Source organism: Lepidochelys olivacea (genome assembly GCF_965140295.1).
Source record: "Lepidochelys olivacea isolate rLepOli2 genome assembly, chromosome: 2".
Taxonomy (NCBI): Eukaryota; Metazoa; Chordata; order Testudines; family Cheloniidae; genus Lepidochelys; species Lepidochelys olivacea.
Window position 1 is genome coordinate 215,112,997 of NC_140412.1, and position 13,732 is coordinate 215,126,728.

The 13,732-nt window shown below is 40.5% G+C and overlaps 1 protein-coding gene across 2 annotated transcripts in view; it reads left to right on the top strand.

Moving 5' to 3' along the window:
* The window catches only part of CRPPA (CDP-L-ribitol pyrophosphorylase A), a 193,317-nt gene that overhangs the window by 96,772 nt on the left and 82,813 nt on the right, over positions 1-13,732 (top strand). For both annotated transcript variants that reach the window (XM_084621301.1, XM_084621302.1), the window contains exon 5: positions 3,325-3,370. In XM_084621301.1, coding sequence (XP_084477427.1) covers positions 3,325-3,370 — 46 coding nt within the window. The remainder of the gene's footprint in view (positions 1-3,324; positions 3,371-13,732) is intronic.

The window sequence follows — 13,732 nt, forward strand, 5'->3', positions numbered from 1 at the left end:
GGCTTCAGGGTTGTGCAGCACCTGTGTCTTTATTTACATAAGGTTCTCCCACCACCAGCGTCTATCTGTATACAAGCCCTGCAGGATTAGTCACATCCTTTACAGGCAGAGTCAGCCTTCAGCTAGGAGGCCTCCAGTTCCCTCCCTCCCTGACTGACTGACTGACTTCTCTCTGGCTTTCCCCCGGGGCATCTGGCTCCCTCCCAGCCTTTATAGCCCTTGGCTTGTCAGGCCAGCAGGTGTTGCCAATCCTCAGGCCAGCATCAGGCCTTTTCCATCAGCCCCAATCTGTTTCCCCTGATTGGAGCTGACTGGACAGAGGCTTATTAGGTGCTTTTGCACCAGCACCCTGCTACAAGCCCTTTTTAAATATTGGCGTTACATTAGCTATCTTCCAGTCATTCCAGGTCAGGTTTTCTAAACCTTTTATCATCTTTGTTTCTGTCCTCTGGACTCTCTCCAATTTGTCTACATCTTTCCTAAAGTGTGGGGCCCATAATTGGACACAGTACTGCAGCTGAGGTCTCACCAGTGCCTAGTAGAGCAGGACAATAACCTCCCATAACTTACATACGACACTACTTGTTAATATATACCCCAGAATTATATTTTTTTTCCACAGCTGCATCATATTGTTGTCTCATATTCAGCTTGTGATCCACTATAACTCCCTGGTCCTTTTCAGCAGTACTACCACCTAGTCTAGATTATGAAAATCCCAGTATGAAATCACAGTGAAATATCTGGAGCAGGGGTAGGCAACCGCCCTACGCTACCAGCACTCCCAGCTACCTTCGAGACACCACTGACTTCCTGAGGAAACTTCAATCCATCGGTGATCTTCCTGATAACACCATCCTGGCCACTATGGATGTAGAAGCCCTCTACACCAGCATTCCACATAAAGATGGACTACAAGCCGTCAAGAACACTATCCCCGATAATGTCACGGCTAACCTGGTGGCTGAACTTTGTGACTTTGTCCTTACCCATAACTACTTCACATTTGGGGACAATGTATACCTTCAGATCAGCGGCACTGCTATGGGTACCCGCATGGCCCCACAGTATGCCAACATTTTTATGGCTGATTTAGAACAACGCTTCCTCAGCTCTCGTCCCCTAAAGCCCCTACTCTAATTGCGCTATATTGATGACATCTTCATCATCTGGACCCATGGAAAAGAAGCCCTTGAGGAATTCCACCATGATTTCAACAATTTCCATCCCACCATCAACCTCAGCCTGGTCCAGTCCACACAAGAGATCCACTTCCTGGACACTACAGTGCTAATAAACAATGGTCACATAAACACCACCCTATACCGGAAACCTACTGACCGCTATTCCTACCTGCATGCCTCCAGCTTTCACCCTGACCACACCACACGATCCATCGTCTACAGCCAAGCTCTGCGATACAACCGCATTTGCTCCAACCCCTCAGACAGAGACAAACACCTACAAGATCTCTGTCAAGCTTTCTTACAACTACAGTACCCACCTGCAGAAGTAAAGAAACAGATTGATAGAGCCAGAAGAGTTCCCAGAAGTTACCTACTACAGGACAGGCCTAACAAAGAAAATAACAGAACGCCACTAGCCGTCACCTTCAGCCCCCAACTAAAACCCCTCCAACGCATTATTAAGGATCTACAACCTATCCTAAAGGATGACCCAACACTCTCACAAATCTTGGGAGACAGGCCAGTCCTTGCCTACAGACAGCCCCGCAACCTGAAGCAAATACTCACCAACAACCACATACCACATAACAGAACCACTAACCCAGGAACTTATCCTTGCAACAAAGTCCGTTGCCAATTGTGCCCACATATCTATTCAGGGGACACCATCACAGGGCCTAATAACATCAGCCACACTATCAGAGGCTCATTCACCTGCACATCCACCAATGTGATATATGCCATCATGTGCCAGCAATGCCCCTCTGCCATGTACATTGGTCAAACTGGACAGTCTCTACGTAAAAGAATAAATGGACACAAATCAGATGTCAAGAATTATAACATTCATAAACCAGTCGGAGAACACTTCAATCTCTCTGGTCACGCAATCACAGACATGAAGGTCGCTATCTTAAAACAAAAAAACTTCAAATCCAGACTCCAGCGAGAAACTGCTGAATTGGAATTCATTTGCAAATTGGATACTATTAATTTAGGCTTAAATAGAGACTTGGAGTGGCTAAGTCATTATGCAAGGTAGCCTGTTTCCTCTTGTTTTTTCCTACCCCCCCCCCAGATGTTCTGGTTTAACTTGGATTTAAACTTGAAGAGTGGTCAGTTTGGATGAGCTATTACCAGCAGGAGAGTGAGTTTGTGTGTGTATGGGGGTGGGGGGGATGTGAGAAAACCAGGATTTGTGCAGGAAATAGCCCAACTTGATTGTCATGCACATTGTGTAAAGAGTTGTCACTTTGGATGGGCTATCACCAGCAGGAGAGTGAATTTGTGTGGGGGGGTGGAGGGTGAGAAAACCTGGATTTGTGCTGGAAATGGCCCACCTGATGATCACTTTAGATAAGCTATTACCAGTAGGACAGTGGGGTGGGAGGAGGTATTGGTTCATATTCTCTGTGTATATATAAAGTCTGCTGCAGTTTCCACGATATGCATCTGATGAAGTGAGCTGTAGCTCACGAAAGCTTATGCTCTAATAAATTGGTTAGTCTCTAAGGTGCCACAAGTACTCCTTTTCTTTTTGCGAATACAGACTAACACGGCTGTTACTCTGAAACCTGATTTTCAGTGGCACTCATACTGCCCGGCTCGTGGCCACTGGTCCAGGGGGGCTCTGCACTTTAATTTAATTTTAAATGAATCTTCTTAACATTTTTAAAACCTTATTTACTTTACATACAACAATAGTTTAGTTATATATTATAGACTTATAGAAAGAGACCTTTTAAAAATGTTAAAATGTATTACTGGTACGCGAAACCTTAAATTAGAGTGAATAAATGAAGACTTGGCACATCACTTCTGAAAGGTTACTGACCCCTGATCTAGAGGATAACAAGCTTGTTAAGGCTCCCTAAAGAGTTACAAAACGTGATAGTTTTAAATTATCTTGAAACAGATCTAAATATTTAACGAAAAAGTGTGATTCTATAACATGTCTTGTGATTTTTGTAACTTATGTTCTCACATTTGCCAGTAGTATTTACTATAATTAAGAAATTGACTATATCATTTGTTTGTGGTATTTTCAAATGTAAAGAATTGCCTCCAGGGCACTATTTTATTGGTTTTACATTCCTTCCTGCTCTGTTAAATCTAATGAGGTTTATCTGTCCTTTAGGTGACCTACAAGTGGGATCTGTATGCTGCTGAATCAGTTATTAAGGGTATGTGTTTGTCTTTGTGACCATCAGTTGTATAATTCTCAAATCAAACCCAGAATTTAGTCTGACACTGTTTTAAATTTATCACCAGAAGAAACAATAACCATACAACTGCTTTGGTTAGTTCTTTTAAAAATACCAACTTTGTTATTTATTATTTATATAATTGTAATGTTTGTATATATTTTACTCATATGTGTAAAGATTAAAGAATATTTAGACTATAAAGAAAATGTGGAATATTTGTGATTTAGAGGTGAAAATGTTGTAAAAAGATATGGCTATTTATTATACTAACAAGACAGTTAATTTATAACCGTTCTCTATTGAGTACACACAAAGGTCAGTTTAAAATTTATGCAATTTTGGCACATATTTTTGTATATTTAGTGCTTTATACTGTGCAGACTTATTCCAAAACATTATTCGTAGTACAAATTGCCCTGGTTGACTCTTCTACGATTACTGTATTTTCCCCCCTCTTTCTTGCCACTAATATTTAAAGAGAAACTGACAGGTAACATTTAGTGAAACTCAGATTTTGTAAAAACAAGAATTTGAAAAATCTAAGTCCATTAGGAATGGTTCCACAAATTTTGTTTAAAAGTGTGTTTTTGAAAAACAAATAACAATGTTTGGTTTATGGGTAAAATACTGCTGCACTGTATTAGTGCATGAGAACTCTAACGTGAAATTAACTGGAATTTGTGACCTGGTAAAATCAGGAAGAAGATCAGATAATATAACTTGATAACAATACTCCTTTTAATTCCTGAATTTGGCTAGGTATTATGTTTATGCTTATACCATAAATTCAGAGATAGAAAGTAATAAAAATGAGGTTTCTATGCTAATAAAAATGCAAAAATTAACCAGATGATATAATACTGAAAAGTAATTAGATTTTTTTTTTTCAGTTTGAATAATATAGGTCCAAATCCCACAAGCCCTTGTGCATGTGCTTAACTTTAAGTACATGAGTATGCTCACAGACTTTAGCAGGAGTTCTCATATGCTTGCAGTTAAGAACATATGTGTTTGGGGGATCAAAGTTAAACTGGTGCAATAAACTGGTAACAGAACAGTAGTTAAGGATTATATACTCAGTGATCACATCTTCAGCTGGCATAAGGTGGCAGAGTTTCATTGATGTGAATGGAGCTATGCCAATTTATGCCAGCTGAGAAGCTAGCCACAGACAGGTCCAAGCCCTCCATGAGAGGAATTCACATTAAAATCAATAGAGTGTGTATAGTACGGGGCTCATGATTTTTACCTTAACATGTTTTGTTTTGATACTGAATTTATAAATGTCCACTTAACAAAGCACCATTTTATTTTGTCACTCAAACTTGTTGAGCCCATCCAAGGCTGATCTGCGTGCTCAAACTGACATAAATAATTTAAGTGCTTAGGCATGCCAAGAGTAACTTAGCTGAACTAGATTTACATAAACAATACAATCAGTCCAAAACCGTACTTAATTTAATAGGCTGACCATATCTTGGCTAAAGGATCAATATTTAGTTTTAAAAACCCACCCATACCCAAGTCTCTATATATGTTTTTCTCATTTTCCACTCCTCCTGCACCATTTCACCCTTAACTATCCCATCTATCACAAACGTAAATGGCAATTTATCTAGTAACTATTACCTTAAATTATTTCTTCATTTTTACTGCCTTTAACATAATTTTAAAGTGACCTATGCTTTATTTTTTGCATTGCACATGTAGGGCTCTCATGTTGTACTGCATCAATGGGGTTACTTTTGTGACTAAGAGCTACTAGTTTGAGTGAGGGTTTTCAAGATCTACCAACGTTTTGTATGTTTCAAAGTTTTTTTAATACAGTTAAAAGTATAACCCTATTGAATTATAAAAGATAGCATTAATTTTCTTTCAGCGACTTTTGTGATGTTTTGTGATTTATGGGTAAAGAATATTTAATAATTTTGTGCTAAATCATGGCTTTACCATAAGCCCAGAGTAAGAGGCAGCACACTGTTGAGCAACCCGGAAGGAGACTATGATTTTCTGTGGTTTCTTCATTTTCTGTGGCTCTTCTGGGAGGGAGCAAACTGCACCTGATCCAGATCCAGTGCAACGCACACCACCTGACACACTGGTGCAGCTTTGCTGTCATGCACATCAGGGACGGGAGCCTCTTATGGTGTAGTGGCTCTTCAGAGCCTGTTTCCCCTTTCCTGCTGCTACTCAAGCTACAGGTAGTTGGTGCCTCCTTAGTCCTTTAGGCCCCTGTTCAAAACAGGCCAACATTTACGTACACACTAAAAGTTCTGTAGTGCACGTTGTCTGTCACAGATGACATCCTTGACCTTTAAGCAATACTAATGCTTTTCTTTTAACACAGGCAGTAAGGAAATCCATTTAAGTTACAGCATTTAATCCATTTAAGTTAAATTATGTGCGTTCTGATGAGAATAATTTGGAGAAGTCTTCACTTTCTGACTACAGATGGTATCTTTTTGCTTTGAGTTATAATCTTGGATAAACAAATCTTTAAAGAGTTTATTCTTTATGAGCCAAAATGTCAAATTTATAGTTATGGCTATGCACAGCTTGGCTAAGGAATAGTTTTCTTTTTACTACCTTTTTCCAGTGATGATCTCATGGACTTTCTGAACAATGACTTATTTTGCTATTTTATTTATTACAGGATACTCTTGCATTTCTATCATTTTTCTTTGATTAATTGCCTAATTGTAATTTAATATAATTAAATAAAAGAAAAATTGTTGTAAAGATAAGTACTTGGCTGTAGAATAGTGTGTGAAAGAAGTCACAATTCATCATCTGACAGTAATTAGTTGACTTATTCCTTAGTCATCCACATTACAAATGTAATTCTACCTATGCAAGAAAAGCTCACAAGTCCCAAATGCTTCAGAAGAGCAGAACTAGGTTTTCAGCTGCTGGCTAAATGAGACCTGATGAAAGACAAATTCAAGCCCACTAAACTGAACTCTGATGTAGGTAAGGACAACACAAATATAACTTTCATTTTCAGTGCAGTGCAATATATAAACAGCTTCATGAGTCACTATCTTCTGAAACTGTTTTCTTAAAACATACTTATTTATTTTCTCACTTCCTTAAGTCACAAAACCCCAGCACCATTCATTTTATAAACAGTAACAATGCTTTTCTTTAGTTCAGCAGGTATGAACTTGCAGAGTATGCAGACAAGGTGGCACATGTCTATTTTTTAATAGCCTATCAGTAAGGAAACCTCGTCTTGTAGTCAGGCTGACTCATTTGGAAATGAGATCTGGATAATACAAAATATCCTAAAAAATCTCTATTAGGATTACTGCCCCTAGGGTAAGTATCTTTGAACTCGAGTTCAAACATGTAAACTTTAAGTAGCTTATCAACAAGAATTTTGTAATTTAGAGCCTGAACTTTTTTAATGAGCAGAGCCCTGCTTCTGTAACTACTTTAACATGCGTGCTTATCAATGTGCACATGCAGACTGGGCATTCTGCATGCATAGTTGGCTGGATAGACACCTGCTTATCCATGTGTGGGGACAAATCCCAATTTTGGAGGCAAGTACAAATGTAGTGACAGACTTTCAGCCTCAGTTTATGGAAATCAGGAATTCCATATTATATGGAGAGCACATGTGAAAGGTTCTGAAAAACACTTCTGTGAGTTCCATGTTTATCAAAGGGCATATGTAGATGATGCAGGATTTTCAGTCAGGGCTAGGAAGGCAGTCCAGACCCTAACCAATGGCATGTTTCCACTATGTGGCAATGGGTGCCCATAATAATCAGTGCTGAATGGAAGTAAACTCTTCCTTCTCTGCCACCACAAATATTGCTCCCTCCCTTCTTTATATGCTAATGATAGTATGCACAGTGTTGAGTTTGATAGTTGTTTTTGTGTTTGTGTTTGTTCAGTGGGCAATCATAGGTTTGGTTAGGTTTGTTGTGTTCTATGAAGAACTATGGAGCTTTGAAGAAAGTTTATACCCACAGACTGGACACCTAATGGCGGTCAATCCCCACCCCCTCACCTCCCATGTCTGCACAGATAGAAATCCTTCTTCCATGAGAAAGTGATAGCTTGGAAGTTCTGCAGGATAAACCATATCAAGTTTCCAGAGTAGTTTATCGACTCTTGTATGCTTTTCTGTGGTAAGGGACAGTAGAACCATAAGAAATTAGCTTGACATGTTGCAGCCACAGCATGGACATTCTGTTGAATTCACTGAAGAATTGAGGTAGAACACAGGTCAACTAAACTAAACAGGTGCTTATAAAGGACAAGCATTTCAGTGATGGCTTGAGGGGGCCATGTCATGCAAATATTTTACAAAAGGAAGTGTGTGTGTGTGTGTGTGTGTGTAATTAAAAAAATGTTATGCTTAAAAGCTGACGACTGCTGTTTGCAATTAATTTTCTAGGACCTTGATAAGGTATTAATCTCCGTTCAGGTAATGAAGCCAAAAAAAAACAACCTTATAGATTTTTTTGTTTGTTTGTAGATTTGCAAGAATCTGACTAGTTTTTTTACCAACTTTACCTTTATGCTTGACTTAGGCATTGCTCAAATGATAGCATGCCGTGGGTTGTGTGTGTATATATAATAATATATATATACACGCACACATTTAATTTAAAAGATTGGGTATAATTCTAGAGAGGAGGCGATGAGAGATGTCACTGAATAATCTGATCTGAAGCATTCTATGGATTACAGTACCTCAGCACAAAACGGTCCGGTTAAGAACGAAGTCTCAGTTTTAACCTAGATTTTTTTTGCTTTTGTAGATTTCTTGACTTTGTAGATTATTTAATTTTTCCCTCCTTTTTAATTTTTCAGACTTCAGATACCTCAGTCTGCAGGCTATAATTTCCATAATTTTTTCACACTTTCCTAAACACTTCACAAGATGTTCTTTCAAGTTTCTGAAAGCATCATTTTTTAGTGAAAACAGATTTCATATACTTTCACAGCAAGTTTTAAAAATAAATCTGTATCAATTCTATTTGCCCTGAAGTTAATTGAACACTGAATGATCTTAAATGCCTAATATGCTGCATTACATACTGTTCCAGCATGAACTATGAATTCTCGTAATGTTGATATGTCTATGGCAGTGAAACTAGGAAGTTTGCAGCTCAGATTTCTCAGTATTTGGGTAATACAAACAAAAGTCGCTGTTAATTCCTCTTTGCAGGGAAGGGGAAATTCTCATTCTTGATATGTATAAACACTCCTGTATAAATACAGGTGTATTAATGTGAATTCTTATTTTACTTACAGTTACTGTTAGAAGAATGTGAGAGTGGAACTACCCTTTATTTTGAGTGAATCATACATTTGTATACAATTTTTTTACTATTTTATTCAGTTCCATCCCTAATACATTGTAGACAGGTGAATCATAGTGCTGCAAATTTGTTTTCTTTGCATTTATAATGATACCTTTGTACTGTACTTTGTAGCTTTCACAGTTTAGGGAAACTGCACCTGTATTGTTTCCCTATGGTCCACCAAGGGCATGCACTTTTAGGCTTTTGTCTCCCAGACATTACGTCTCTTGGGCGGAGACCCGTGTCTCTCTCCCTCCTGACTGGGGTTTTTCCTACCCACATTGTGATATCCCCAGCAAGCCAGACTGCCTAAAAGGCCATCATCTGCATTTAGCTTTCTCTCCAGAGGCTATGTCCAGTATATTGCCTGCAGTTATAAGTTACCACACAGCTACTTATAAGCAAGCACATTTATTCTTAAGGTGAAAATATTATAGAGAAAACATATGAAAAACAATAGGTGTCAGTCTTTCAAAATGCATAAGTCATTTTTTCCTGTGGTTACAAGTTCATAACTGTCTCAGAATCAGAACAACCAGGAATAGTTCAGTCTTTCCTTTATACAGCTTGGGCCTTTGAGCTGGGCCTCTTGTAATAAGCGATCAGCAGACACAGCCCCACTCCTCAGGATGTAGCTTCAAAAGACTGAGTTTTTGCATAACCAGAGGTGAGGAATTTGCATTCACCTCTCCCTAAATATTGCTCAGGAAAACCCAGTAGTTTTTGTTTCAAAAGTCCATTGTTGCCTGGCACATTGTTCAATATAGTCCTTTGAAACGCCAGGTGTCACATATGTCATATATTCCCCATCAAGAGATTACATACAGTCCAGGCCCACATTAATGACTGCACTGCATTTAAGGAGGGATGAGCAGTTTCGATTAAGGACAGCAACACCAACTGGATCCAGTGGGACATACCTCATCACACACTGTGGTTGGAGTGGATGACGCCAAGGAGTTCACACAGACAGTGGCTTGTTCATACCACAGCAAGCTCGGGAGGGGCCTGAGTCACATAATAATATTTGCTGGGGATTTAATGATGGTGGTTGTTTTGGCAGCACCTGTAAATTCAGGCACGTTTGTAAGGCATGTTTTGGGACCCATTCAGCCTGTTCTTGCCAGAGCGGTAAGGGATGATCACAAGGAGGAAACAGGACTGGGAGTGGCTCAAGGGCCAACTGCAGGTCTGGCTTGGTTGGAGCAGGGTCTGGGACACAGAACGCAAGCTGGGGAGGGGGACAAACTGGGGGCAGTGCAATGCACACTGGCACCGACGCTAGTTAGGCTGGAGGTATTAAGGGTTCTCCTATGGGATTACCCTAACAAGGCAGATGAGGCATATTTGTGGGAGGGGTACTGTGGGATTTCGGATCCCCTTTGTGAGGAGAAGGACTCATGTGATGTCAAAAAAATTAAAGTCAGTAACTGGGATGGAACATATTGTTGAACAGAAGATTACACAGGAATTAAAGGAGGGCAGGGTGGCTGGGCCATTTGACCAATTACCTATAGAAAACTTGAGGATTTCCCCCCTGAGTTTGGTCTTTTTTGAGGGACAATTTTATTGTGACAAGGCTATGCCCATGGGCTGTGCGGTATCCTGTTCAGCATTTGAAAAATGTAGTACAATGTTGCACTGGACAGTGGTGCGGGCAGTGGGACCATGCCAAGCAGTGCATTATTTGGATGATTTTTTGTTTGCAGGACGAACTGGGTCAAATGACTGTGTTCACCTATTGGACACATTTCAGGTCCTGGCTAAACAGTTGGGGGGTACCCCTAGTGGAAGAAAAAACAGACTACATTGACCTACGTGGGGATCAAGCTGGACACCAGGGAGGGCATATTGTGGCTCCCTCAGGATAAGCTTCAGGAGCTATTGGGATTGCTCAGGAGAGCAGTAGGAGCCAAAAATCTCACACTGTGAGACCTGCAATCTGTTCTGGGGAACCTGAACTTTGCCTGCAGGGTTGTTGCCCCGGGGAGTGCATTTTGTGCCTGGATGGCAGTGGCAAGAGTGGGTGTAGCCAGGCCACACCATTACATACGAGTCACTAGAGAGATGAAGGAGGATTTGAAGGTGTGGGAACAGTTTTTTTTAAGTCACTTCAATGGAGTATCATTGTGGAGGGAGGAATGGCTATTACAAGGGGTTTTAAAAATCCATTCGGATGCTGCAGGGGGTACAGGTTTTGGGGTGTCTTATCAAGGCAGGTGGTGTGCCCAGAAACAGCCTGCCATTTGTACACAAAACGGAGTGGTGCATGATATGACTTCCTTGGAATTTTTTCCCATTTTAATTGCAGTGCTTATTTGGGGACCGGAGCTGGCTAAGAAGGGTGTGCTTCTGGTGTGACAACATGGCAGTGGTACAGGTTATCAATCGCAAATTTCCATATCGCACAGGGTTATGAAGTCGGTGAGGGCATTTGTTCTACAATGTTTACACCTCAGCATCTGTTTTTCTCCCAAGCATGTGCCAGGCATGGATAATGGCATAGCAGACGCCTTGTCTTGTTTCCAGTTTGACAGATTTTGTGAGCTTGCACCAGGAGCTAGCAACGAATCTGAGCTCTATCGAACCTTGGCATATGATGTAGTCGGTGGCATGGAGATTCTTGGCTCCGGGCACACAGCTGAGCTGTGCAAGACATTGTTTTTTAATGAGTTCTTTCAATTTAAGGATCCAGAGTGCTGGTCACCTATACTTCCCACCGCAGAAGGCAGTTGTTGTGGTACCTGGTTGAGGACAACTCAGCGGCTGGTGCCCCTTGACGATGCTGGCATGGTGCAAGGGACAATGGGTTCTTGCGGGAGAATGGGGATTCACCTATTGGGGTTGCTATACAAGAGGCCATTGGGAGATGTCGGGGAACCTGACTGGGTGGGGGGGAGGCTGCCAAGCAAATTGCTGGCACCTCCTTCTGGCAGATGTCCAGTGCAGGTTCTCCATAGGGAAGGCATCCAGTGACCAGATAAATGGCCTGGTAAAGGACTTAAAAGGAGGTGCTAGATAAAGGAACAGAATGGGGGAGGGAAGTTGGGGACTCCTATGATTGGTACAGCAGGGAGCCGACCCCTCCCCCCATTCTCATAGTCACCTTAACCCTCCTATGAGGGGGGTGGATGGTAAGTTCCAAGCCGTAGGTTGGCTGGGGGGACCGGGATGGAAGATGAAGCGGGGCTGGTGGAAGCCCCAGATAATGATTTGAATAAATGTGGATTTGCCTGCACTGTACACTTTATCTGCTGGGTTGTCCTGTACATCTATATAATAAAGTTGTGGCCTGATTAAATTCTATATCATGTGTCTGCTGTCCTTCTTTTGTTATATCCAGACAATAATAGACCATTCATTTAATACAGTGGACCCCAAAGATACTTAAAAATTTAATTCAATTAGGTCTCCCAAGGATATTGCAGGAAATTGCTGTATCTTTCTCAATAGCAGTGATAAGAAATCTTTAATTTGAAGTGAGAAAGCCTTACTAAACAGAAATGATACTAAGGCAAAATTGAGGAAGACATGACGCTTAACTTTAGTACATTTTACTGTGAGTGGAAAAGAAAAGAATGTCCCAGCGAAGTGTTAAGTCTGGTGCAGAAGACAGTCCAATGCAGGTAACAAGTTGGATTAATTGGCAAGTGCCTACGAAAACACCCTGTGTCCGAAACTGTCAGGGCAGTTGCTTGTATGAAGCTTGACAAAATTGGGATGTGGCAAGACTAGGCAATGATATAACTGGGACATGGCAAGATTCAGAAAATGGGTTGCGGTGACCTCTGGGCTGCCTTAGGATTCAAACAAAGGAGTCTTACTATGTTGGAAAGAAGGGTTAAACATACCAGAGCAAGTCCCCAGTAAAGTGTTTGTTTTTTTTAAATTTTAGTCTAACAAACTCCCTGACTTTACTGATTTAAGGACCTTAGGATTTGGCCCATTATATTCTGACAGCATGGAGAGCTTTAGCTGTGGTTATGGAATGGACAGAGACTTTCTGATAGGAGTACAGGTTAAAAAGGAAGCAGCACTTGGAGGTTTAATCCCACCACAGCTACATTTTGCTCCATGTTCAGGGACAAAGCGGAGGAAGTTAAGGGAGAGAGGCTGGGTTGTGTTCCAGAGAGATAAGGAAGAGTGTCATCTGAGCACAGGGAAGGGGAGGCCAAAGCAGTAGAAAGGTGGAGGGAGGCAATATAACAGTGATCAGGAAAAGGGAAGAAAAGCAGCCTAACTGGCAGTTGAAGGGTAAGATAGGGCATGGTGAGAGGGGAGAGGAGAGGCAGTCAGGAGGCATCGTTAGTGGTACAATAAGTTTATATGCAGATTTTCTTAATGTGAAGAGATGCATATCATCAAACCAATTGACTTTGTGTATCATCAAGTTTTCCAACCATCCAGTACCTCTTTTTTAGCTGTTTCTATAAATTCTAATTGTCCAAACTTCTTTTCTTTATTTTTCTTCTTGAAGCCATCTTTTAAAAATGATTTCAATATCCCATTGGTGTTTGAATTATCATTAATTTTATTACTCTCCTCACTTATGGACTTTCTCTGTAATATTACTCCCTCACCTGCTATTTTTAATAAAATGACTTGTTATTCCTTCTAACTGTTTTTGATAGTATTAAGATGTTTTGCTCCTCTCTATTAAGGTTAACCTAGAAATCTTAATTGCCATTTTGTATTCTTCTCCCTTTACCCCTTAAAGTCCAGGGGATAGGAGATTTTTGAGGGGTGGGGAGTTGACTTTTTAAACTGAGATCTTTGAGCAGCCCCTTGTGAAGTTACATTGGACGCTACTTGTTTGCAGACTCCTCTTTCAGAGAAATTGTGTGTTGTGTCTTGTTCTGCTGCCTTTTAGGATTCCACAGTCATATTCCACATGCTGATTTTCATAATTGCTCTAATCTGACTTTACTAAAATACTTAGTTCCTCAACACTTCATTTTTTGAAATCTTCTACCCTTGAATTGCTCCATTATGTACACATATCTTGTACTGCTTCATT